The following is a 26881-nucleotide window of genomic DNA, read 5'->3' on the forward strand; positions in this document are numbered from 1 at the left end:
TGGGATAAACCTTGACAAATACCACTGCATCTCTCTCCAGACCTTCTTTGCAAAGGCACATTCCACAAGGAGGTGTGTGACCGTCTCATTTCCCCCACAGCCACTCCGAGGGCAGCGTGCATTGGTGCAGAGCCTTCGGGTGTGCATGAAGAATCTGACAGGGAGGGCCCTTCTCACCACCAGCCAAGCTAGGTCTTGGTGCTTGTTTGAAAGTTCTGGTGATGAGGCGTTCTGCCAGATGACTCTGGCAGTCTGCTCAGGGAACCATCCAACATCCTCCACGGTCTCCTTTTCCCTGAGGGCCTCGAGGACATTACGTGCTGACCACTGCTTCATTGCCTTGTGGTCAAAGGTGTTTTTCTTCAAAAACTTTTCCACGAAGGACAGGTGGTACGGTACGGTCCAACTACTTGGAGCGTTCCGCGGCAATGAGGCCAGGCCCATCCTTCGTAACACCGGGGACAGGTAGAACCTCAGTATGTAGTGACACTTGGTGTTTGCATACTGGGGGTCCACGCACAGCTTGATGCAGCTGGACACAAAGGTGGCCAACAGGATGAGGGAGGCGTTGGGTACGTTCCGTCCTCCCTTCTCCAGAGGTTTGTACATGGTGTCCCTTCGGACACGGTCCATCTTGGATCGCCAGATAAATTTGAAGATGGCCCGGGTAACTGCTGTGGCGTAGGGTCGGGTTATGGGCCAGACCTGCGCCACGTACAGTAGCACCGAGAGTACCTCACACCTGATGACCAGGGTTTTGCCCGCAATGGAGAGGGAGCGTTGCTCCCACCAGCCCAGTTTCTGTCTTACCTTTCCTATGCGTTCCTCCCAGTTTTTGGTGCACGCCCCAGCAGCTCCGAACCATATCCCCAGCACCTTCAGGTAATCTGACCTGACAGTGAAGGGGACAAAGGACCGGTCGGCCCAGTTCCCAAAGAACATGGCCTTGCTCTTGCCCCGGTTTACCTTGGCTCCAGAGGCCAGTTCAAACTGGTCGCAGGTGGTCAAGAGCCTGCGTACAGACGCAGGATCCGAGCAGAAGATGGCAACGTCGTCCATGTACAGGGAGGCCTTGACTTGCATGCCTCCACTGCCTGGGATCGTCACTCCTCTTATACCCGGATCCCTCCTGATGGACTCGGCAAAAGGTTCTATGCAGCACACAAAAAGGGCAGAGGAGAGAGGGCAGCCCTGCCTGACTCCAGATCTGATCTGGAACTTTTCTGATTCCCACCCATTGATTGAGACTGCGCTATAGATGTTTGTGTAGAGCAGTTTGATCCAATTGCGAATTCCCTCCCCAAACCCCATTTTGGAGAGCACATCCATCATGTAGGTGTGCGATATTCTGTCAAAAGCCTTCTCCTGGTCAAGGCTGATGAGGCAAGTGTCCACCCCCCTGTCCTGCACGTAGGCGATCGTATCCCTGAGTAGCGCGAGGCTATCAGAGATCTTCCTGCCGGGTACAGCACAGGTCTGGTCAGGGTGGATCACCGACTCCAGAGCAGACCTGACCCGATTGGCGATGACCTTTGCTAGAATTTTGTAGTCCACATTCAGCAGTGAAATGGGTCGCCAATTTCGAATTTCTTCCCTTTCCCCCTTCTGCTTGTAGATGAGGGTGATGATGCCTTTCCTCATGGACTCTGACATGCTGCCTTCCAGAAGCATACTCTCGTACACTTCCAGCAGGTCTGGGCCCATCCAGTCCCACAGAGCCGAATACAACTCAACCGGTAAGCCGTCGCTTCCGGGAGTTTTACTCGTCTCGAAGGACTTGGCGGCCTTTGTCAGCTCGTCCAGAGTTAGTGGTTTGTCCAGGTTTTCCAGCTCGCTGTCGCCTATGACCTCCGTGATGGTCGACAGGAAGGTCTGGGAAACAGTGCTATCTGTTGGCTTCAGGTCATACAGTCCGGCATAAAAGGATTGGCTGATCCTCAGGATGTCAGACTGCGATGACTTTTCAGAGCCATCTTCTTCCTTCAGGCTGCTGATCACAGAGGTCTCTCTGTGCACCTTTTGGAAGAAGAAGCGTGAGCACTTTTCGTCCTGCTCCACGGAGCGGACTCTGGAACGGAAGATAACCTTGGAGGCCTCCGAGGTGTAGAGCGAGGCTTGCTGGCTCTTCACCTCTTGGAGATCCTCCTTGACATCCACCCCCATCGACTGCAGCTGGAGCAAATTTTGCATACTTTTCTGGAGCCTGGACATGACCCCTCGTCTCTCTCTCACCTTCTGAACGCCCTTGAGGATGAAAAACCTCTTGATATTCCCCTTGATTGCTTCCCACCAGAGATGTGGGGCCTCAAAGAGGGGTTTCACGGTTCTCCAACCTTTGTAATCCCTCCTGAGTTCCTCGATGTTCTCAGGGGTCAGCAGTTTTACATTTAGCTTCCACGTCCCCCTGCCTACCCCCTGGTCTTCCTGCAGGTGGCAGTCGGCCAGTAGGAGGCAGTGGTCAGAGAAGAACACCGGCGTTACGTCGGTGGACCTGACCGTGAAAGCTCGGGACACAAAAAAGAAGTCTATCCTGGAGCGGACGGACCCGTCTGGCCGTGACCATGTGTATCTACGCTGTGCGCCGTCTGCAGGGTTGCTGCAGACGTCGAGCAGCTTGGCGTCTTTTACCGTTTCCATCAGGAGTCTGGACGTAGCGTCTAGTTTGCTGTCGGCTTTGCTGGATCGTCCAGCCGCATCGATGATGCAGTTGAAGTCACCACCCAGGATGACCGGCTTGGAGGTGGCCAACAGCAGTGGGAGTTGCTGAAGAACTGCCAGCCGCTCACTTTTTACGGCCGGGGCGTACACATTAATAAGTGTGAGAGGGGTGTTTTTGTATTTCACGTCTGCTACGAGGAGGCGCCCGCCCACCACCTCCTTAACGTCGGAGATGGTGAAGTTGCCTCCCCGCAGCAGAATACCCAGGCCGGAGGAGCGGCAGTCGTTTCCTCCTGACCAGATGGATGGCCCGTGGGACCACCAGCTCGACCAGCGCCTGTAGTTGCTGAGGTGCGGAATTCCGCACTCCTGCAGGAACAGTAGGTCAGCTTTTACATTTGCCAAGTAGTTGAGTGTGGCTACACACCGCGAAGTATCTTTATGGATGCAATTTTTAAACCCATTATAAAAAGATAGATTTACCAGTCTCAAGAGTCCAGAGTCTATGCAGTTGGCTGTTCCAGCTGTTGAATGTTCCCCAGCATGCCGGTGGTGCTTGCAAACCTTAGCACAGTTGCAGGGCTGAGAAAACTGTTCTGGTCCGTACTGGCCCCGTGATTTTGATGCAGATGCATTGGGGGGGTGGTGTAGCCCTGGGGTTCGTCGTGGCAGTCAGTAGGTGTTGGGGTTGCAGGCCGGTCTTCACCTGGGTTGTTGCTGCTCGTTGCTATCGGGGGTTGGTCTGTGACCTTGTTTTCTTCCCGGTCGGTGGTCTGGGGGGTCTGTGCCTTCCGTTCCACGTTGGTGCTTTGCCTCTTTATCTGAGGCCGATTCTTGTCCTGTTTTCCCTCATCGGATGAAGTGTCGGCACTAAGTGCGCCGGCTGAGAGGTGTCGCTTTTTGCCACTACCCCTCAGGGGGTTCTTCAGTTTGTTTTTTTGTTTCCTCTTACGTTTGTCCCTGTTCACGGTTTCCCAGGGCTCTTTATTCTTTGTCCCATCCTCTTCCTCTTCCATTGAGTGTTCCTCATCAGATGGGGCTGGGGCTGGGTTGTCAGGAGGTGCTGGGGCCTCCTCTTTTTGTTGGGGGCCCTTCTGTTGCTTTTCCTCAATCTGAACCGTGGTGTCTTTTTCGGTGGAGGGTGTATGCACCTCCTCTCTGGTCGCCTTTTTGACTCCGCTGCTGATGATCTGTGCGTATGTCGCCCCGCGTTTCGGGCAGGCCCTGTAAAGATGGCCGGCCTCCCCACACAGGTTGCAGCACTTAGTCTTCCTTGCAGTCCTTAGTCATGTGTCCCTCCTGCCTGCAGTTCTTGCAGAAGGTCACACTGCAGTTTGCGGCAACATGCCCCGTTTTGCCACAGGTGTGGCATACTCGTGGCTGTCCCACGTAGTAGAGGTAGCCACGATTTACTCCAATAGCGAAATTGGAGGGGGGATGCAGGATGGCTCCGTTGCTGTCCGTTCTTAGGGTCACCTTGACCTGGTGCTCACTTGTCCAGATGCTGAAGGTGTCTTTCACTTGCACGCTGTCACTTTTCAGCTCAGCGTACCTGGCGAGGAACGTGAGCACATCAGACACAGGGACGTGGGGGTTGTACGTGTGCAGTGTAACAACCCGATTTCGCTGTGCCGGTAGCGTAAACAGAGGCTCCGCAGTCAGGATCGACAAGGGACTCTGGTTACCTTTTTCCTTGAAGACGTTCAAGAATTTGATGCACGCTGCGACGCTCTTGAAGGTGACATCAAAGAAACCATTCTTGGGGAAGTTTTGCAAGCAGAAGATCTCTGTTGCTTTAAACCCACAGCACTCGAGCAGCACCCTCTTCACGAAGTGTTTCCGGTCCAAAGGTGACTCTCCTTCCGTTTTCTTCACTGTGACTCGGACAGTGTTTCGCACTCCCCAGCCTGGTGGTCGGGATGCAGCTGCATCCATAGCTCGTACGTTGGGTGTGAAACTGTATCGGCGTTAGGCCTAAACCCAAGGTTTAGGCCAGCATGTAGATCCACCAATAGCAGCCAAGCTCCAAACGTTTCTTCTTTGACGACTTCAATCCCTCCGAGTTCTCCAATCCACGATCGTCATCGAAATCCTCAGCTTCCCTCGATCAAATGAGACTACACTTGATTTTAGCCAAAAGGCCACAACAGATGTATGCAAATTTCCCCCGCAACAGCCAATCAGCAGCTCCGCTCTCCTGCCCTCTGCTGGATGCTTGTCTTCATTTGAACAGCTAGGGTCTCTTGCACAGGTACACCTTCAAGTTAGGGTGACCACCACGGACGTATGCAAATTTTGCCTGCAACATCCAATCAGCAGCTACGCTCTACTGCCCTCTGCTGGATGCTTGTCTTCACTTGAACAGCTGGGGTCTCTTGCACAGGTACACCTTCAAGTTAGGGTGACCACAACGGACGTATGCAAATTTCCCCGTAACAGCCAATCAGCAGCTCCGCTCGACTGCCCTCTGCTGGATCAAGTGTGGTCTAACCAGGGTTTTGTATAGCTGCAGCACAACCCCTATATCTTTATATTCCAATCCTCTAGATATAAAGGCGAGTATTCCATTAGCCTTTCTGATTATTTTCTGCACTTGTTCATGGCATTTTCAGGATCTATGCACCTGAACCCCCCAAGTCTCTTTGGACATCCACTGTACCTAACCTCTTTGCATTTAGAAGGTACTCTGCTCTATCCTTTTTTGGTCCAACCTCACACTTGCTTAAATTGAATTCCATCTGCCACAATTTTGCCCATTCACCTCGTCTGTCAATATCTCCTTGCAATTTTACGCCATCATCTAGACTGTCTACAATACCCCTTAACTTTGTACCATCGGCAAATTTGGATATATGACTTTCTATGCCATCATCCGAGTCATTTATGAATAATGTGAATTCAAACCTCATTTTTGTGCCTTCGCTAATACCTCTTATTTCCACCTCCGTAACATTGCCCGACTTCACCCCTATATCAGCTCATCTGCTGTTGAAACCCTCATCCATTCCTTTGTTACCTCCAAACGTGACTATACAACTCGCTACTGGCTGATCTCCCACGTTTTATCCTCTGTAGACTTGAAGTTATCCAAAACTCTGCCGTTTGTGCCTTAATTGCACCATCTCCTGTTTCCCCATCACCCCTGCGCTTGCTGACCTACTTTGGCTCCCAGTTGAGTAACATCATGATTTTTAAATTCTCAGCCTTGTTTTCAAATCCCTCCATGGCCTTGCCCCTCCCTACCTCTGTAATCTCCGCCGACCCCACAACCTTCTTGAGATCTCTGCACTCATCCAATTTTGTCTCCTTGAGCTTGCCTGATTTGAATTGCTCCACTGTTGGTGGCCTTGTCTTCAGCTGCCTGGGCCCCAAGCTCTGGGATTTCCTCCCTAAACCTCTCTGTCTCTCGGACCTTAACTTTCCTCCTTTAAGACAACACTTTAAACCCACCTCTTTGACCAAGCTTTTGGTAATCTGAACTAATATCTCCCTTATGTGGCTCAGTATCAGACTTTGTTTTATGATGATGCTGTGAAGCATCTTGAGATGTTTAGTTATGTTAAAGGCACTTTGTAAGCATACATTGTTCTAGTGCAATATAGAATTCCGCCTTTGCATATAATGTAACTCAGAGTCAACCGAGTGAATTAAGACCCTGACCAGATGCCTGCTGATTTCAACCCAGAATTTAGGGGACTGATCAGCTGAAGGCATGGTCACCAATGGTGGAGCAATTAAAATTGGTGGCGTAGGGCAGCACGGTGGCACAGTGGTTAGCACTGCTGCCTCACGGCGCCGAGGTCCCAGGTTCGATCCCGGCTTTGGGTCACTGCCCGTATGGAGTTTGCACATTCTCCCCGTGTTTGTGTGGGTTTCGCCTCCACAATCCAAAGATGTGCAGGCTAGGTGGGTTGGCCACGCTAAATTGCCCCTTAATTGGAAAAAATGAATTGGGTACTCTAAATTTATATTTTAAAAAAAATTGGTGGTGTGCAAGAGGCCAGAATTGGAGGGATGCAGCCACCTTGGAGGGCGGTATGGCTGGAGAGGATTACAGAGACAGGGAGGGGGTCAAGCAGGGGAAGGACTTGGACAAGAACAGCACCGTGGGTGCACTTGCAGCGGTTCAAGAAGCGGTTCATCACCTTCCCAAAGGCGACTGGGATGAGCAATAAATGCTGCCCTTGTCAGTGACGCTCACATCCAATGAAAGAATGAAAAGAAAAATTAGTATTTTAAAATTTGGGTGTGTCGGACCGGGAGTCCATAAAGACCAGCGAGCACAGCTATTGATGGGTGAGTGGGACTTGGTGCAAGTTAGGTCTTACCCGCTGCCTGTATCCTGAGAGAGGATTATCTGGCCATTCGCCTTGTAGCTGTAGTTTATGGGCGCTGGACAACTGGTTTCTTTTGCTTGTGTAACAATTGTGACTTTTAATTAAGGAATCAATTGTTTGATTCCTGGAAGGGCAGGATTGTCGTATGAGGGGAGATTGGGTTGACTGGGCCTGGATTCGCTGGTATTTAGAAGAATGAGAGGGGATCTAATTGCCACGTGTACATGTCTGACGGCTGCACAGACTGGATGCAGCGATCTTGTCTCTTCTGGTTTGTGGGGGGGGGCGGGTCTAGAGTAAGAGGTCACAGTCTCACGATACAGCGTAGGCCATTTAAGACTGAGATGTGGAGAAACGTCTTCACTCTAAGAGTGGTGAACCTGTGGAATCCTCTACCTCAGAAGGCCAAGTCACTGAATATATTTAAGAAGGAAATAAATAGGGGTGGCACAGTGGTTAGCACTGCTGCCTCACAGTGCCAGGGTCCTGGGTTCAATTCCGGCCTCGGCTGACTGTGTGGGGTCTGCACGTTCTCCCCGTGTCTGCGTGGGTTTAGTCCGGGTGCTCCGGTTTCCTCCCACAGTCCAAAGATGCGCAGGTAAGGTGGATTGGCCATGCTAAATTGTCCCTTAGTGTCCAAAAGGTTAGGTGGGGTTACTGGCTGACGGGGAGACGGTGGGGGTGTGGGACTAGGTAGGGTGCTCTTTCAGAGGGTCAGTGCAGAGTCGATGGGCCGAATGCCCTCCTTCTGCACTGTAGTGATTCAAAGGTTCTATGTCTAGACTCTTAAAGGCGTCAAAGGGGTATGGGAGAGGGTGGGAGTATGGCGTTGAGGTGGAGAATCAGCCATGATCATATTGAATGGTGAAGGAGGCTCGAAGGGCCTACTCCTGCTCCTAGTTTCTCGGTTTCTACCATACTATATCATTTTTCATAAATGAGTAACAGCCTTTGTAATCTGATATACTGTTGTGCGAGCATCACAATAATAATGTACTTTAAATCAGGATTACCATGTTATCCTACTTCATGATTGTGGAGGACAGCACTGTGAGATCTATGACCTGGATACAACACTTCCATTTCCATGCCCCTGCGATACTTACGTGAAAGAAGCCTTCAGATCTGAGGACCTCATCAGACCAGCGTTCCGAAGGTGAGCAAGCTGTTGACTAAGGCTGTTCCTCCTATTAGTTCTTCCCAACTTCTTCACTGTCCAGAATGTCATGGGTGAACTTTATAACCTTGAGGAGCAGGAGTAGGCCATTCAGCCTCTCGAGCCTGTCCCACTATTCAGTGAGATCATGGCTGCTCCGTCGCCCAACTCCATATGCCTGCCTTTGGCCCATATCCCTTGTATCTTTAACAACTGTTCTAGCTACAACTGCTGTTTGTGGGGGAGAGTTCCAAACCTCTACCACCCTTCGAGTGAAGAAGTTCTTGCTAACATCTCTCCTGAACGGCCTGGACCTAATTTTTAGACTATGGCCCCTAGTCTTAGAATCACCAACCATGGAAATAGTTTATCTTTATCTACTCTGACTTTCCCTGTTAATATCTTAAATACTTTGAGCAGATCAACCCTTAACCTTCTGCATTCTGGCAGCAACAGGCCTAACTATGGATGGAATCGACTGGGAGCCTCCATAACCAAAAGACCAGAGCTAGAGCTTGTGGCTACAAAACTAGAGCTAGACTTTTCAGGAGTAAATTACGAAACATAGTGGGACAGGGGTTAGCACTGCTGCCTCACAGCGCCAGTGACCCAGCTTCAACTCCGGCTTAGGGTGACTGTGGAGTTTGCACGTTCTCCCCGTGTCTACGTGGATTTCGTCCAGGTGCTCCCACAGCCCAATAATCTACTGGTTAGGTGGATTGGCCATGCCAAAAAATTGCCCCTGAAGTGTCCAAAAATGTGCAGTTGCGGGAATAGGGCGGGGGAGTGGGCCTAGGTAGGGTGCTCTTTCAGACGGTCGGCGCAGACTCGATGGGCCGAATGGCCTTCATCTGGACTGTCGGACATCTATGGATATTTATGGACTTCTACACAGAAAGGATGGAAGAGGTTTGGAACTCTTTTCTGCAGCTGGTCAGCTAGGTCAATGTAAATTTTAAATTTGAGATTGATTGATTCTCGTTAATCTAAGGTATTGAGGGCGGCACGGTGGCGCAGTGGGTTAGCCCTGCTGCCTCACGGCGCCGAGGTCCCAGGTTCGATCCCGGCTCTGGGTCACTGCCCGTGTGGAGTTTGCACATTCTCCCCGTGTTTGTGTGGGTTTCACCCCCACAACCCAATGATGTGCAGGGCAGGTGGATTGGCCACGCTAAATTGCCCCTTAATTGGAAAAAAATAATTGGATATTCTAAATTTTAAAAATCTTACAATATTGAGGAAAATGGGGGGGGGGGGGAAATGGGGCATTTAGGGTTGGGTGTCAGATCAGCTATGATCTCACTAAATGACAAAGCAAGGCCGCCTCCTATCCCTGTGAGTGAGGGGAGTGTGGTGCTTGCTTGCCGGGTGACCCACACGCAAATAACTGACCAGCGCTAACATTCTAGACCCCTCTACTTCGAGAGGGCACTGTAGGATACTTCAACTTAAACTATCAGTCCATGCCCCAGCAAGGAATCGGGAGGAGGAACAAAGAACAAAGAAAAGTATAGCACAGGAACAGGCCCTTCGGCCCTCCAAGCCTGCGCCGACCATGGAGCGGAGAAAATTAGAGAAAAATAAAAACAGAATCGTAAGACTTGCCTTCGGACAGTACCTTTAACAAACTAAGATGGTCAAAAGCACTCCGCAGTTGATTAGCTACTTTTTGAAGTGCAGTCCCTGGTGCATTTCCTACATTACAACAGCCAGTTTGCCCACAGCAAGCTCCCACAAACAGCATTGTGATAATTACCAGGTAATCGTTTTGCTGTCTTGTTTGAGGGACACCGGGAATATCCTGCCCCTTCTTCAACAAGCGGAATCTTTTACACCTGAGAGAGCAGACAAGGCCTCGGTTTACGCCCCATCCAAACGACGGCACCTCCAGCAGTGCAGCACTCCCTCAGTACTGCACTGGGATTGTCAGCCTGGATTTATGTATCCAGCCTCTGGAGTGGGACTTGAACCCAGAACCTCCAGCCTCCGAGGCCGGCACGCCATCTACTGAGCCACGCCTGACATGGGTTTGATGAATAACAGGACAGAATTAAAAATAGTGGAAGGAGAGAGATGAGGAAAAGATGGAAAACGGGACTACCTCCAACTAGCAAAAGCTCCTGCCATCTTTCTGTTATGTGGAAAATCTTGATAGAGTTTAGGTCTCTCGAGGAATTCAGGGATCTGTGGGGTGGGTAAGAAAATGGAGCTGAAGTTCACGATCAGCTGTGACCATATTGAATGGTGGAGCAGGCTCGATGGGCCAAATGATCTACTCCTGCTCCTACTCTTGTGTCCGTTTGTTCTCACACTACCACTCTTATTTTTCCACTTGTCCCTCCCCTGCCCAAATCCTGAACACATTTTAGTCCCCTCACGTCTCCCAAGGGTGAAGCCCACTGCGGCTAAGCTAAAGAGTGTAATAAACTGTACTCATCCACAACTGTATCAGTGCACCTCTGTAGCTGGACGTCCCGTTTGATTCTGATGAAGTCTGTTGCGCCATCCTTTTTAACATCGCACCAACAATATCAGTGAATAAACACAGAAATAGCAGCTTGTTTCCTTCTGGCCAGAGTTGTCCGGAGGCCCATGATCCGACCAAGGGAGGGGCTCGGGGCGGGAAAAAGAGGCTGGAAAAGTATAATTCAACAAATCGTATTGTTTCTGTTCAGAAAAATGAGAGTGATAAGAGCAGATCTGTACCTGAAGACATTCGCTTCAGATCGCTCCCATATGAAAGCGGCTAATGGAATGTGGCGCACGACTCCTCCGCCATATCCTTGTATTCAAACAGCAGGTAAGTGAAATAAGGTGTGTTTGAAGCTTTATCCAAAACCGGATAATGCATGTTTTCTAATATAATTAAAATGTTTGGACTGGCTCATGTGTAACTTGACACGTCAATGAGGTGCTGTAATATTGGTTCTTGGGATGAGGATATTGCTGGTAAGACCACCATTTAATTGCCCCTCCCCAATTGCCCCTGAGAAGGTGGTGAGCTGCTTCTCCAGTCCATTTGGTGTAGATAGGCTCACAGTGCTATTAGGGTGAGAGTTCCAGGATTTTGACCCAGGGACAGTAACGGAACAGCGATATATTTCCAAGTCAGGGTGGTGTTTGGCTTAGAGGGGAACTTGCAGTTAGTGATGCTCCAATGCACCGTCTGCCCTTGTCCTTCTAGGTGGCAGAGGTCATGGGTTTGGACGGTGCTGTCGAAGGAGCCTTGGTGAGTTACTGCGGTGTACCTGGTTTCTGGTACACACGGCTGCCATTGTGTGTCGGTGGTGGAGGATTTGAATGTGTGTGGAAGGGGTGCCAATCAAGCGGGCTGCTTTGTCCTGGATGGTGTTGTGCTTCTTGAGTGTTGTTGGAGCTGCACTCATCCAGGCAAGTGAAGAGTTCCATCACACTCCTGTGGCGCCTTGTAGATGGGTGGGCAGGCTTTGGGGAATCAGGAGGTGAGTTATTAGCCTCAGAATCCCCAGCCTTTGACCTGCTCTTGTAGCCACAGTATTTATGCTAGTGGTCCAATTATATTTCTGGTCAATGATGATCCCCCAAGAAGTTGATGGTGTGTTCTTGTGCGCGATGTTATATTTCCTCGAGTTGATGTATCCACAGGGCAAAGGGTTCATAAGGGCAGAAGGATTGCTAACTTCCATATTTTGGAAAAAAAGCACTTTGATCCTTAGGGTAAGGGAGAGATTTAATAAAGCATGAAAAATCATGAAGGTTTTGGGTAAAGTAAATGAAGAACAGTTGTTCCAGTAGCAGGAGAGCCAGTAAGATGATTGTAACTTTGGTGCCTTGTTAAAAAAAAACTTGCTTCACTTAACCTTTTGTGACTCTGGTTCAAATTTAGAGGCCAAGATGAATATAGATAAGTTCATCAGTATGACTCCCACCGTTGGATGGGGCGATGTCTATACTCTTCCAGAATTTGTTCAACAGTTTGGAAGTTCGAAGTTATAATACTTGGGAAGAAAAGCTGTTCAAAGTTTCCAGTTTCAACCCTTGCCCCGTGAGAAGAACTGCAGTGCGAGAGACACCAATAATCCTCTAAGAAACAGAACTTTGGGTGTTTGAGATTTGCAAAGAACCCCAGACGGACAGTGAGGAGCACAAAGGACAGCAGGAATGCAGCAGAGGGAGATTGACAGCAAAGGAAATCAAGTTCAAACCATTGATACCAGAAATGGTGACTCTGAATGAACTCTTAGCATAAGAGGGAGAGAATGTGATGAACTGTTTGTAACAGCCACATGCTATCCATTGAATACATCACAGTGCAGACTGTTTCTACGTACATTGGTAACAAGTGTAAAGGTTATCCATCATGTTTGATCAACGTGGAAATGTGCAAAATATTGTTCATCCACAAAGCAAAATGGTTCAACAAGCTTGTAACTTTCAAAGGCTTAACAATCGTCCTCCACTATTTGTTAATGTGTATCAAACAGCATTTGTCTGTGTTTTGTCACAGGGATTGAGATGGCCCCACGAATCATGCAAGTGATTTGCAACGTGTCACCTGAATAATCCAGTGACTTGCCCCATTGTAACTCACTCTGAATAGTTACAGCACAGAGGAGGCCATTCATCCCGTCGTCAAGTCTGTGCTGGCACTTTGCAAGAGCACAGAATCATAAGAGTTTACAGTGCAGAAGGAGGCCAATCGGCCCATCGAGTCTGCACCAGCCCTGGGAAAGAGCACCCTACTTAAGCCCACACCTCTACTCCATCCCCGCAATCCAGTAACCCCACTCGGGGCAATTTATCATGGTCAATCCACCTAACCTGCACATCTTTGGACCGTGGAAGGAAACCCACACCGACACGAGGCAAACATGCAGACTCCTCTCAGACAGTGACCCAAACCGGGAATCGAACCTGGGACCCTAGAGCTGTGAAGCAACGGTGCTAACCACCGTGCTACCGTGCCGACCTAAGATTTTATTAATTGGATTTCAATTCCACCAACTGGCCTCGTGGGATTTGAACCCATGTCCCCATTAGCCTCTGAGCTACTAACTCTGTGGTATTACCACTACGCCATCATCTCCCCCTAGTCCCACTCCCCCGGCCTTCAAAATATTTTCTCTTCGGGTTTGTATCCAATTTTCTTTTGAAATCCGTGATAACAGTCTCAGGCAGTGCATCCCAGTTCCTAACCACGTGCAGCATAAAAATGATTTTTCTCATGACGCCTCTGAATCTTTTGCCAGTCTCGTAAATCAGTGTCCTCTGGCTCTCGATCCTTCGAACAACAGGAACAGTCACTCTATATCTACTCTGTCCAGACCCTTCATGAAATTCGACCTGTGGTTTTAGCCTGACTGAAGCTTTCACCTCCAATAGTGCAGCCAAAAGGGGGCGATGATGGCGTAGTGGTAATACTCCCTGGGACACTCCCTGGAGACATGGGTTCAAATCCCACGAGGCCAACTGGTGGAATTTAAAAGCAATTAATAAAATCTTGAATATAAAGCTAACCTCAGAAGCGGTGCCGATGAAACTGTCATCAATTTCTGTTTAACAAAAACCCAGTATTTTAAATAGTTCACACTAATGTCCTTTGGGGAAGGAAATCTGCCATCCTTTCCTGGCCTGGCCTCTGTGTGACTCCAGGCCCACAGCAATGTGGTTAACTGCCCCCTGCAACGGCCCAGCAAGCCACTCAATTGAAGGGCAATTAGGGATGCAAATGCCAGCCTGGATTTTCCCAGTTGGATTAAGACTCGAACCCTCAACTGTTTGAGAAATGACAGTGTTACCCACTAATCCAGTGTTGATATAAAGTAGAGGCAAAAGAGAACAGTGGGACGCACTTATGCTGGTAGGAAAATGTTCAAGTGCTATGGTTCAGTTGAAACAGCCAATGAACATCACTGTTTAGCATGATACCAAATGTTGCAGCAGGTTTCTTAAGAGTTTTAGATCTCTGTCCCTGCAATTCGTTTTTTTTTATCATTAAGGGGCAATTCAGCATGACCAATCCGCCTGCGCTGCACATCTTTAGGTTGTGGGGGTGAGGCCCATGCCAACACGGGGAGAATGTGCAAACTCCATATGGATAGTGACCCAGGGCCGAGATCGAACCCGGGTCTTCGGCGCCATGAGGCAGCAGTACTAATCACTGCGTCACCGTTCCCCCCCTGTCCCACACTGGAATTAAGTATGAACAGAAAAACGAGTGCATTCAAACAATACAGGACACCAGGAAGGCAGTGTCAACCATGGCACAATAGGTAACACTCACCCCTTGAGTCTCAATGTTGTTGGTCCAAAGTCCCGCTCCAGGACTAAGGTGATAATTCAGTGTAGTTCTGAGGGAGTCTAGCTCTATTTGGTGTGTTGTTCAACGCACCCTCACTGTATACTCTCTTAAGGTGGCACAGTGGTTAGCACTGTTGCTTCACCGCGCCAGGGTCCCAGGTTCGATTCCCAGATTGGGGCACTGTCTGTGCGGAGTCTGCATGTTCTCCGTGACTGCGTGGGTCTCCTCCGGATGCTCCGGTTTCCTCCCACAAGCCCCAAAATTGTGCTGTTAGGTAATTTGGACATTCTGAATTCTTCCTCTGTGTCCCTGAACTGGTGCCGGAATGTGGCGACTAGGGGATTTTCACAGTAACTTCATTGCAGTGTTAATGTAAGCCTACTTGTGACAATAAATATTATTAAGATGGGAGTTCTCCCTGGTGTCCTTGCTAATATTTATCCCTCAATCAATCATCACAAAAGCGAGGCGGCACGGTGGCACAGTGGTTAGCACCGCTGCCTCACAGCGCCGAGGTCCCAGGTTCGATCCCAACCCCGGGTCACTGTCCGTGTGGAGTTTGCACATTCTCCCCGTGTCTGCGTGGGTCTCACCCCCACAACCCAAAGATGTGCAGGGTAGATGAATTGGCCACGCTGAATTATCCCTTAATTGGAAAAAAAAAAGAATTGGATACTCTAAATTTATATTTTTAAAAAGTTTTTTAAATCATCGCAAAAGATGATTATCTGACATTATTGTTAGTGGGATCTTGCTGTGCAGAAATTGACTGCTGCACTTCCCACAATGCAACTGTGACTACACATCAAAAGCACGCCATTGGCTTTAGAGCGCATTGAGACATCCACTGGTCATAAAAGGTGCTATATAAATGCAAGTCTTTTAAAAGTCCCCCCGATGAAGCACATGGGCAGGAAAATTCCTCGAGCATCCTGCTGAGGGCATCACAATCTTCCGGAAGATTCCCTTCCCCTCCCCCACCCTGCACCCACCCCCTCTCCCACCCCTATCACTCCTATTGTGACTACGAGTTATGTGGTCAGACGGAAGTTAATTGAACTGCACTTGGAACTGTTATCAAATAGCAAAATGGAATTTTGGATTGTGCAGCTGTCTGCGTTTGACGCCGTTCCATGTTCTGGAGGTTTCACTTGTTGCTAGCCAGCCGCAGTCTCTTCAAGTAAACAGTTTATAAAACTGCAAACAGAGCGGCAAAAACAGCTTGCTCCTGCTTTCTGTTTCATGGTGTGTCTCAGAACTAAGGAATACTCTGGAATAAGGTTGTAAATTGGGGGTCATCCAAGAATATCCACAGTATGGTAATATCCTTGGAATAGTGATTTAGAGACCGAGGATAATTCTCTGGGGACGCAGGTTCAAGTCCCACCATGAAATTTAAATTCGATGAATAAGTCTGGAATGTTAGCCTCAACAATGGCGACCATGACAAATATCATTGATTGTTGTAAAAAGGCTTCTGGTTCAATAAAGCCCGTTAGGGAAGGAACTCTGCCATCCTTACCCCGCCTGGCCTACAGGTTTGTCCAGACCCGCAGCAACATGGTGGAATCTTAACGGCCCTCCGAAATGGGGTAGCAAGTCACTCAGTTCATGGACAATTAAGGGTAGACGAGAAATACTGGCCCTGCCAGTGACACCCTCGTCCATAGAATCCTACAGTGCAGAAGGAGCCCAGTCGGCCCATCGAATCTGCAGCAACCCTCCAAAAAATAACTCTACCCGGGCCTACTCCCTTGTCCTATCCCCGTAACTCCTCCCAACCTGCACATGTTTGGACACTATGGGGCAATTGAGCGTGGTCAATCCACCTAACCAGCATCTCTTTGGACTGAAAGACTAAAGAGAAATAAAACTACCTTTTTGTGTAATAATTAATGCATTGGATGTTGGCATTGCTGCATTTATTGCCCATTCCAAATTTCCCTTGAGAAGGTGATGGTGGGGGCACCTTCTTGAACCGCTACAGTCCATGTGGTGTAGGTACACCCACAGTGCTGTTACGGAGGGAGTTCCAGGATTTTGTCACTGCATTGATGATGATATGGCAATGTATTTCCAAGCCTAAATTCTGAACCCTTATCGTTTAATTATTTTGGGATGTGCGCATCACTGGCAAAAGCTGTTATCTTTTGTCCATCCCATGTTGCCCTTTTTAAGATGCAATTGAATGGCTTGCGAGACCAGCTTGGAGGACTCTGCGTTTGGGACTGGGCTCAAACATAGGCCAGTCCAGGCAAGAGTGGTTTCCTTTCCCCTAAAGGGGCATTGGTGAAACAATTGGGTTTTGAACAATCGGTTGATAACTCGGGTTAGACTAGTCCAGTAACATAACCACTGATCTAATCTAGCCACTGCCCTACCTGCTTGCATTTGGCCTTTCCCAAATAAGCCCCCTCATCCATTTGCAAAGATTTAGATTTTCCAGTGTGGCTTAATTGGTCGGTATTTGCAGATTGCATGTGAGAATGGGAAAATTATTCCAATATAGATAAGTGTGAGGTGGTACATTTTGATACGACTCCTTGGAAAGTAAGAGCAAAATGAGGTGGTGGAACAGAGACATTTTCACAAATCATTTAAAAGTAGCAACGCAAGTTAATTAAGCCAGGGCAGCATGGTGGCGCAGTGGTTAGTATTGCTGCCTCACGCTGACGAGGTCCCAGGTTCAATCCCGGCTATGGGCCACTGTCCGTGTGTAGATTGCACATTCTCCCCGTGTTTCCGTGGGTCTCACCCCCACAACCCAAAGATGTGCAGGACAGGTGGCTTGGCCACGCTAAATTGCCCCTTAATTGGGAAAAAATGAATTGAGTGCACTAATTTTATTTTTAAAAAGTTAATAAAGCCATTTTAAAAATGCAAAAATAACAAGTTCAAGTCTAGAGCATAAAATTGAAAAGTGGAGAAGTTATTTTATACTGGTGCGGAACCTTGATTAGACCAGAACAATGCCGACCTCCATATCGTAACGAGGAAATAGAGACACTGGAGCAGATGGAAGACCGATTCAAAGGATATCTATCAGAAGTGAGTGGTAATAACTATTAGGAAAGGCTGAACAGGCTGTCTCTCTAGAAAAAAAGACCAAGAGAGGAGGGTGGGTCACCTCATAGGGGTTTTTAACATTGTGAGTCGAATTGATGGGGAAGATTCGGAGCTTGGGGTCCAGACAGCTAACGAGACATAGAATTTACAGAGCAAAAGGAAGCCATTCGATCCATCGAGTCTGCACCGGCCCTTGGAAAGAGCACCCCACCTAAGCCCACACCTCCGCCCGTAACCCAGCACCCCACCCAACCCCGAACACAGCCGAGAATGTTCAGGCAAAGGAAGTGGGAGACAATCAAAGAGGGCAGAATCGGAGGGGGAGATTTCTTTTCACGCAGCCAGTTGTTATGATCTGGAGGGCACTGTTCAAAAATGTGATGGAAGCTGATTCTGTCATAAATATTCAAAGGAAATTAGATAAATAATTGAAAAGGATAGGAATACGGAGGGAGAACAAGGCTCTTTCAAGGTGATAAGGGCCAAATGGCCTCCTTGTATACTCTATGATTCTGTGGATCTCACTACTTAAGAGTCCATGGGTTTTGCCCCCTCTGATTTTATCATTAAACTGATTGATCTATTATTCATTCAGCCCTCCATCAGTCTAGATGTAATTGCAGGTAACTACTGCTGTAGGTTTACAATGAGAAATGAATCTCTACAGTGCAGAAGGAGGCCATTGAGTCTGCACCGACCTTCTGAAAGAGAACTCTACCTAGGTCCACTCCCCTATCCACCCTGCCCTATCCCCATCCCCATAACTTAACCTGTACAGCCCTGGAAAATTAAGGACCAATTTATCATGGCCAATCTACCTAACTTGCTCATCTTTGGACTGTGGGAGGAAAGCAGAGCACCCGGAGGAAACCCACGCAGAATGTGCAAACTTCTCACAGTCACCCAAGGCCGGAATTGAACCCGGGTCCTGGCGCTGTGAGGCAGCAGGGCTAACCAATGTGCCACCGTGCCGCATCAGTGGAATAACTGGAGTACAGAGACATAGCCGAGCAAAGACTTTGTGCCCAAGGCCCCAAAATTTCCACGGCTTCCTTCAACAATGCTTTCATCTGTTTGGGCTAAGCCTAGCAAGCCTTGGAATGTTTCATTTCCTGGAAACATAGTGCAGATGATAGTGGTGATAGTTGTTTGTACTGGGTGATCTCACACTCACGTGCATGGCAGCACAGATGCTTTGTGAGCCTACCTTTTTAAACTGTCTTGCGCCATCGTTGGTTCACAGATTTCTTTCAGGCAGGAAATGATTGAATTCATTGAGCATTAAATTGGTTTCAAAGTTCATTCATTTCTGTTCTTGGTGGTCCCTAATTTTAGAATATTACACAGGACTCAATTTGAGCAGTAAGTTACCATTCCTTTCAATTCACTGGCATCATCCTGCATTGCACGATTCTTATTCCATGAGATTTAGCAGATCGTTAACCAGGGCTGAGAAGGGGGTCTTGTGGAGCATTGGGTAGCCTCCCTGCCCCTGAGCGAGAAGCTCCATGGTTTGAATCCCACCCCAGGACTTGATGGCCAAGGAAGGTCTGGTCATAACTCGGCCAACTAGGTTGAGTGGTCAACCTGTAAATCCTCCTAACGCAGATCAGTGGGCAGGTAGTGCGTGGGAGAAATTCCTGGTCAGCCGTGTGATGCAAAGAATGTTGGAGCCTCAACCATTTCTACCATAGGTCCAGACTACAACATGCGTGTAACAATGCACATTACCACGGCAACTCAGGCCCCCTGAGTGAACTGACGCACCACCAGGGAGGGGTGAGATTTGGCCCACTCAACTATACTGTCCCAGGAAGATATGCTTTGCCAACTGGGGAAACTCTTCACTGCATGCATCAATACCTCAAAAGCATCATTCATGAATGTGCCCAGCTTCCACCCCACTGAGCAGAAATAGCTGGTCTGCTCATCCAGAATTGCTATTCAGACAGGTATTCACCATGGATCTAATACCAGGTTCCACCCTATTGACAGTGTAATGCGAGTTGCTGTGATCACTGGCAAGGCTGACTCACAGATGGAAATCTTTCGCCCCGTTACATTTTTTGTGGCCTCTTGTCGGATTTTGTTTTTGTTGTTAGGAGACCATTCTGCCCATTTTGCTTGTGCCAGCTCTTTTGAAATCACTAGCCAATGAATCCCACTCCCCTTTTCTTTCCCCCACAGTCTGGCAAACCTTTTCCTTTTCAACTATATAATCCACGTTGCTTTTGAAAGTTATTCTTGAATCTGCTTCCACCGCCTTTTCAGGCAGCGCCTTGCAGATCACAACAACTGGCTGGGTAGAAACAAACTCTTCATCTCCCGCGCTGATTTTCTTTTGCCAATTGTCTTACAAAGTTGTGTCCTTATACTTACTGACCCTCCTGCTAAAGGAAATAGTTTTTCCTTGTTTACCCCGCTTGTAATTTTGGAAACCTAATTTAAATCTCCCATTCGGCCCATCGAGTCTGCACCGACCCTCTGAAAGAGCACCCTAACTGTGGTAAACCACTGTGTTCCTATATTAAGGGTTGTACGGTGGTACCTGCACTACAGGTTCACCTGTGGCCCCTGCATGCTAGCTCCGCCCAGGAGCCGGGTTATAAATATGCGTGGCCTTCAGCTCGCAGCCATTTCGCCAGCTGCTGTGGGAGGCCACACATCAGATACTAGTAAAGCCTCAGTTTGAATTCAACTTCGTCTCCAGCCAAATTGATCAATTTATTAGTATCTGATTCAGAAGATGGACCTCCGGATTAAACCAGATCGCCTGCAGCTGGATCCACACCCAAGCGACGCCAGAAAGGACTTTCAGCACTGGCTAGCTTGTTTTGAAGCGTATATCAACGCGGCACCGACCCCTGTTCCAGAGGCTCAGAAGATTCAAATCTTGTACTCCAGACTCAACTCTAAAGTCTTCCCGCTGATCCAGGATGCGCCCAATTACGCTGAGGCTATGACTCGACTCAAACAAAGTTATGAGCAGAAGCCGAACACGCTCTTCGCCAGACACGCGCTCACAACGCGCACTCAACTACCTGGTGAGTCAATCGAGGACTTCTGGAGGGCCCTGATCCCACTACTTCGGGACTGTGACTGCCAGGACGTTACAGCTAAGGAGCACTCAGATCTCCTTATGAGGGACGCTTTTGTAACTGGGATTGGGTCCGATGTTATCAGGCAGCGGCTCCTAGAATGGGCCACGCGCGACCTCGCAGAGACTAAAACACTAGCGCTCTCCATGATGGTCACCCTGCGCAATGTACAGTCCTACGCCCCCAACCGCGCAGCCCACTCCTCCTACGCTTCATGGGCCCTACTGGCAGCCATCCCAGCGGGGGCGCTACCCACCCAGTACGCCTGCGCTACGCGCCAGCCAGTGATCTCCGGGGGGGTCCCGCTGCTATTTTTGCGGCCAACAAAGACACCCCCGCCAACGATGCCCGGCCCGCGCTACCCATTGTAAGGCCTGCGGGAAGAAGGGCCACTACGCAGCGGTGTGCCAGGCCCGCTCAGCGGCAGTGGTCGCCCCCCCCCCCCCCCCGGTCATGGACAATGGGCGCCGCTACTCTCCCCTCCACCCCAGGCCATGTGCGACAAACGGGCGCTGCCATCTTCTCCCCCGCACAACACGTGCGTTTCATGGGCGCTGCCATCTTGCTCCACCCCCGCAACGTGCGTTCCATGGGCGTTCCATTTTGTGACCCCCAGGACCTCCGGGCGCCGCCATCTTGTCCACCCAGCAGCACACAGACCAATGGAGTTTCAGGACCCCGACGCAGCGGCCGCCTCACTACCCGATGATCAACCACGACTCGCATCCATGGTAATCGACCAGTCCAGACCACACACTCTGACCAAAGCATCCACCAGCGTGAAAGTCAACGGCCACGTGACTTCCTGCCTACTGGACTCAGGGAGCACCGAGAGCTTTGTACATCCAAATACGGTAAGGCGCTGCTCCCTTAAGGTTCACCCTACCAATCAAAGTATCTCCCTGGCCTCCGGATCCCATCGCGTAGCGAACCGGGGGTACTGCACGGTCACGCTCACAGTCCAAGGCGTAAAGTTCCGCAATTTTCGCCTCTACGTCCTCCCTAACCTCTGTGCTGCACTTATCCTTGGCCTGGATTTTCAGTGCAACCTCCAGAGCCTGACCCTTAAATTCGGCGGACCCTTACCACCCCTCACTGTGTGCGGCCTCGCGACCCTAAAGGTCAATCCTCCTTCCCTCTTTGCCAATCTAACTCCAGATTGCAAACCCGTCGCCACCAGGACCAGACAGTACAGCACCCAGGATAAGGCCTTCATCAGGTCCGAGGTCCAGCGGTTGCTTCAGGAGGGAGTCATCGAGGCCAGCAACAGCCCCTGGAGAGCTCAAGTGGTAGTGGTTAAGTCTGGGGAGAAAAATTGAATGGTCGTGGACTACAGCCAGACCATCAACAGGTACACGCAGCTCGACGCGTACCCCTTCCCATGCATATCTGACATGGTTAACCAGATTGCCCAGTACCGGGTCTTCTCAACGGTGGACCTGAAATCCACGTACCACCAGCTCCCCATCCGTAAATCGGACCGGCCATACACCGCCTTCGAGGCAGACGGCCGGCTATATCACTTCCTTAGGGTCCCCTTCGGCGTCACCAATGGGGTTTTGGTCTTCCAAAGGGAGATGGACCGAATGGTCGACTGGTACAGCATGCGGGCCACGTTTCCGTACCTAGACAATGTGACCATCTACAGCCATGATCAGCAGGACCGCGATGCCAACCTCGCTAAATTTCTCTGCACCGCCACTCTCCTCAACCTCACGTATAACAAGGAGAAGTGTGTGTTCTGTACAAACCGCTTAGCCATCCTCGGCTACGTGGTCCAGGACGGAGTTCTGGGGCCCGATCCCGAGCGCATGCGCCCCCTCATGGAGCTTCCCCTCCCCCACTGCCCAAAGGCCCTCAAACGCTGCCTGAGGTTCTTCTCGTATTACGCTCAGTGGGTCCCAAACTATGCGGGCAAGGCCCGCCCACTCATACAGTCCACTCATTTCCCCCTGGCGGCCGAGGCCCAACAGGCCTTCGCCCGGATCAGAGCTGATATTGCCAAAGTTGGAATGCACGCTGTAGACGAAACACTTCCTTTCCAAGTAGAAAGCGATGCATCGAATGTCGCCCTTGCCGCCACCCTCAACCAGGCAGGCAGGCCCGTGGCATTCTTTTCCCGCACCCTCCATGTCTCCGAAATTCAACACTCATCCGTCGAAAAGGAGGCCCAGGCTGTCGTTGAGGCTGTGCGACATTGGAGGCATTACCTGGCCGGCAGGAGATTCACTTTCCTCACTGACCAACGGTCGGTAGCCTTCATGTTCAACAACACACAGCGGGGCAAGATCAAAAATGACAAAATCTTGCGGTGGAGAATCGAGCTCTCCACCTATAACTACGAGATTAAGTATCGCCCTGGCAAACTCAACGAGCCCCCAGATGCCCTATCCCGAGGTACATGTGCCAGCGCACAGGTAGACCGACTCCGGACCCTGCACGACAGCCTTTGTCACCCAGGGGTCACTCGGTTGTACCACTTCATTAAGGCACGAAATTTGCCCTACTCCATCGAGGAAGTAAGGACGATCACCAATGACTGCCAGGTCTGTGCGGAGTGCAAACCACACACGGCCGGACCGCGCGCACCTGGTGAAGGCCTCCCGCCCCTTTGAACGTCTCAGCGTGGATTTCAAAGGCCCCCTCCCCTCCCCCTCCCGACATACGTATTTCCTCAGTGTGATCGATGAATACTCCCGTTTTCCCTTCGCCATCCCATGCCCCGACATGACGTTTGCCACCGTCATTAAAGTCCTTAATTCTATCTTCACTCTGTTCGGCTTCCCCACCTACATCCACAGTGACAGGTGATCCTCATTCATGAGTGATGAGCTACGCCAGTTCCTGCTCAGCAGGGATATCGCCTCCAGCAGAACGACGAGCTACAACCCCTGGGGAAATGGACAGGTAGAAAGGGAGGATGGGACGGTATGGAGGGCCGTCCAGCTGGCCCTACGGTCCAGAAATCTCCCGGCCTTCCGCTGGCAAGAGGTCCTCCCTGATGCACTGCATTCCATTCGCTCATTACTTTGCACTGCTACTAACAGTACACCACATGAACACCTTTTTGCCTTTCCCAGGAAGTCCACATCTGGGGTATCACTCCCAGCTTGGCTCACAGCTCCGGGAACCGTGCTTCTCGGCCGAAGAGTGCAGGTGTGCCAGGGCCAAAAGAGATCGAACACATGGCAGTGTCGCTCTTTATCCTCTGGGGTTTCGCGCTCTTTTGGGCGGTCCTTAGCTTTGGACCCAATAATTCGACAGGCTTCGATCACTGCCTTCGATTTGAGCCAATAAAGGGGCGGGTGCCTTGATGGCTGGGCGTGTCCTGAGCGGTCATTGACCTTGGCTGTTTGGGCTTCCTGGGTGAAGGGAGTGGCGCCGATGTGTCTAGAATTGTATCAGATACCTGAGTACCAGTCCTTTGTCCTTGGGAAATGGGTCATTAGCATGCAAATCGGCTAGGGGTTTCAATACTGTCTGGTTCTCTGTTAGCAAATATACATTTAGGCTCTGAGTTTGCCTGAATCCTGTTTGGTCATATTTCCCTTGAGTCTTTGCAAGTATCCATGTTTCTTTTGTAAGTGGCCATCCCAGATGGCTACAGGGGGAAGGAGGGTTTTTGCTTTGTGACAAAGATTGTTTGGGATATATAAAAAAAAGATTAAGATGGAGGAGAAAGGTCACAGTCTGCAGTCACTGAACTCAATGTTTTCGTCCTGAAGGCCCTAACATGCTTAATCGGAAGAGGAATTGCTGCTCTTCCAGTTTACGTTGGGCTTCACTGGAGCATTGCAACGGGCCAAGGCCTCTCTGGTACCCTGTCCAATATTTGTCCCTCAACTGATATCACTAAAAACAGATTATTTGGCCATTATCACATTGCTGTTTGAGGAGATTGCTGTGAGAGAATTGACTGCCGCATTTCCTACATATTGTACTGGCACTGGAGGGTGTGCAGAGGAGATTCACTAGGTTAATCCCAGAGTTGAAGGGGTTGGATTACGAGGAGAGGTTGAGTAGACTGGGACTGTACTCGTTGGAATTTAGAAGGATGAGGGGGGATCTTATAGAAACATATAAGATTATGAAGGGAATCGATAGGATAGATGCGGGCAGGTTGTTTCCACTGGCGGGTGAAAGCAAAACTAGGGGGCATAGCCTCAAAATAAGGGGAAGTAGATTTAGGACTGAGTTTAGGAGGAACTTCTTCACCCAAAGGGTTGTGAATCTATGGAATTCCTTGCCCAGTGAAGCAGTAGAGGCTCCTTCATTAAATGTTTTTAAGATAAAGATAGATAGTTTTTTGAAGAATAAAGGGATTAAGGGTTATGGTGTTCGGGCCGGAAAGTGGAGCTGAGTGCACAAAAGATCAGCCATGATCTCATTGAATGGCGGAGCAGGCTCGAGGGGCCAGATGGCCTACTCCTGCTCCTAGTTCTTATGTTCTTATATCAACAGTGACTTCACTACAAAGGTTGGTTGCAAATCGCTTTGGGACATCCGGTGGTCATGAACAGTGCCATTTAAATGCAAGTCTTTCTTTCTTTAAAACATCTCTAGTAACGGGGGAATTATCAAACAGGATTTGACACTGATCCGTATAAGACGATTTCACTGCAGATGGGCTAAACGCTTGGTAAGAGGTTGGTTTTCAGGCATAGAACAAAGAACAAAGAAAATTACAGCACAGGAACAGGCCCTTCGGCCCTCCCAGCCTGTGCCGATCCAGATCCTTTATCTAAACCTGTCGCCTATTTTCCAAGGATCTACTTCCCTCTGTTCCCCGCCCATTCATATATCTGTCTAGATGCATCTTAAATGATGCTATCGTGCCCGCCTCTACCACCTCCGCTGGTAAAGCGTTCCAGGCACCCACCACCCTCTGCGTAAAAAACTTTCCACGCACAACTCCCTTAAACTTTCCTCCTCCCACCTTGAAATCGTGACCTCTTGTAATTGACACCCCCACTCTTGGAAAAAGCTTGTTGCTATCCACCCTGTCCATACCTCTCATAATTTTGTAGACCTCAATCAGGTTCCCCCCTCAACTTCCGTCTTTCCAATGAAAACAATCCTAATCTACTCAACCTTTCTTCATAGCTAGCATCTCCATACCAGGCAACATCCTGGTGAACCTCCTCTGCACCCTCTCTAAAGCATCCACATCCTTCTGGTAATGTGGCGACCAGAACTGCACGCAGTATTCCAAATGTGACCTAACCAAAGTCCAATACAACTGTAACATGACCTGCCGACCCTTGTACTCAATACCCTGTCCGATGAAGGCAAACATGTTGTATGCCTTTTTAAAAAATATATATTTATTAAAGTTTTTTAACACAATTTTTCTCCCTTACAAACAATAACCCCCCACCCCCTCCTCGTAACAAAATAAACCGAGAAATCGCACAGAGCAAGATATATACATGGCAAAATGATATATTTACACAGCTTTGAACACTGGCCCTCACCCGTACGTGCCAGTTTCCCCAACCCTTCATGTTATCTCTTGCTCATCCACCCTCCCAGGCAGTCCCCCCTTCCCCCCCTCTCCCCCCCTCCCAGGACGTCCCCCCCACACTCCCCCCCACCCCCACCCCCCCCCCGCGCCCCCCACCCAAGGTTGCTGCTGCTGCTGACCGACCTTCCTCTAACGCTCCGCGAGATAGTCTAGGAACGGTTGCCACCGCCTGTAGAACCCCTGCGCAGACCCTCTCAAGGCGAACTTAATCCTCTCCAACTTTATGAACCCAGCCAGATCATTTATCCAGGCCGCCAGGCTGGGGGGCTTCGCCTCCTTCCACATTAGCAAGATCCTTCGCCGGGCTACTAGGGACGCAAAGGCCAGAATGCCGGCCTCTTTCGCCTCCTGCACTCCCGGTTCGTCCACTACTCCAAATATTGCTACCCCCCAGCTTGGCTTGACCCGGACTTTCACCACCTGAGATATTGCTCCCGCCACTCCTCTCCAGAACCCCTCTAGTGCCGGGCATGACCAAAACATATGGACATGGTTCGCCGGGCTCCCTGAGCACCTTCCACAGCTGTATGCCTTCTTGACCACTCTATCGACCTGTGTTGCCACCTTCAGGGTAAAATGGACCTGAACTCCCAGATGTCTCTGTACATCAATTTTCCCCAGGACTCTTCCATTGACCGTATAGTCCGCTCTTGAATTCGATCTTCCAAAATGCATCACCTCGCATTTGCCTGGATTGAACTCCATCTGCCATTTCTCTGCCCAACTCTCCAATCTATCTATATTTTACTGTATTCTCTGATAGTC

The 26881-nt window shown here is 49.7% G+C and overlaps 1 protein-coding gene across 1 annotated transcript in view; it reads left to right on the forward strand.

Annotated features, from left to right (window-relative positions):
• ntaq1 (N-terminal glutamine amidase 1) overlaps positions 1–14842 on the forward strand; it is a 29100-nt gene extending 14258 nt beyond the window's left edge. The window contains exons 4-6 of the mRNA XM_072466939.1: positions 8003–8151; positions 10824–10948; positions 12014–14842. Coding sequence (XP_072323040.1) covers positions 8003–8151; positions 10824–10948; positions 12014–12123 — 384 coding nt within the window. The 3' untranslated portion in view covers positions 12124–14842. The remainder of the gene's footprint in view (positions 1–8002; positions 8152–10823; positions 10949–12013) is intronic.
• The last annotated feature ends 12039 nt before the right edge of the window (positions 14843–26881 follow it).

This window comes from Scyliorhinus torazame, chromosome 11, assembly GCF_047496885.1.
Source record: "Scyliorhinus torazame isolate Kashiwa2021f chromosome 11, sScyTor2.1, whole genome shotgun sequence".
NCBI classification, from domain to species: domain Eukaryota; kingdom Metazoa; phylum Chordata; class Chondrichthyes; order Carcharhiniformes; family Scyliorhinidae; genus Scyliorhinus; species Scyliorhinus torazame.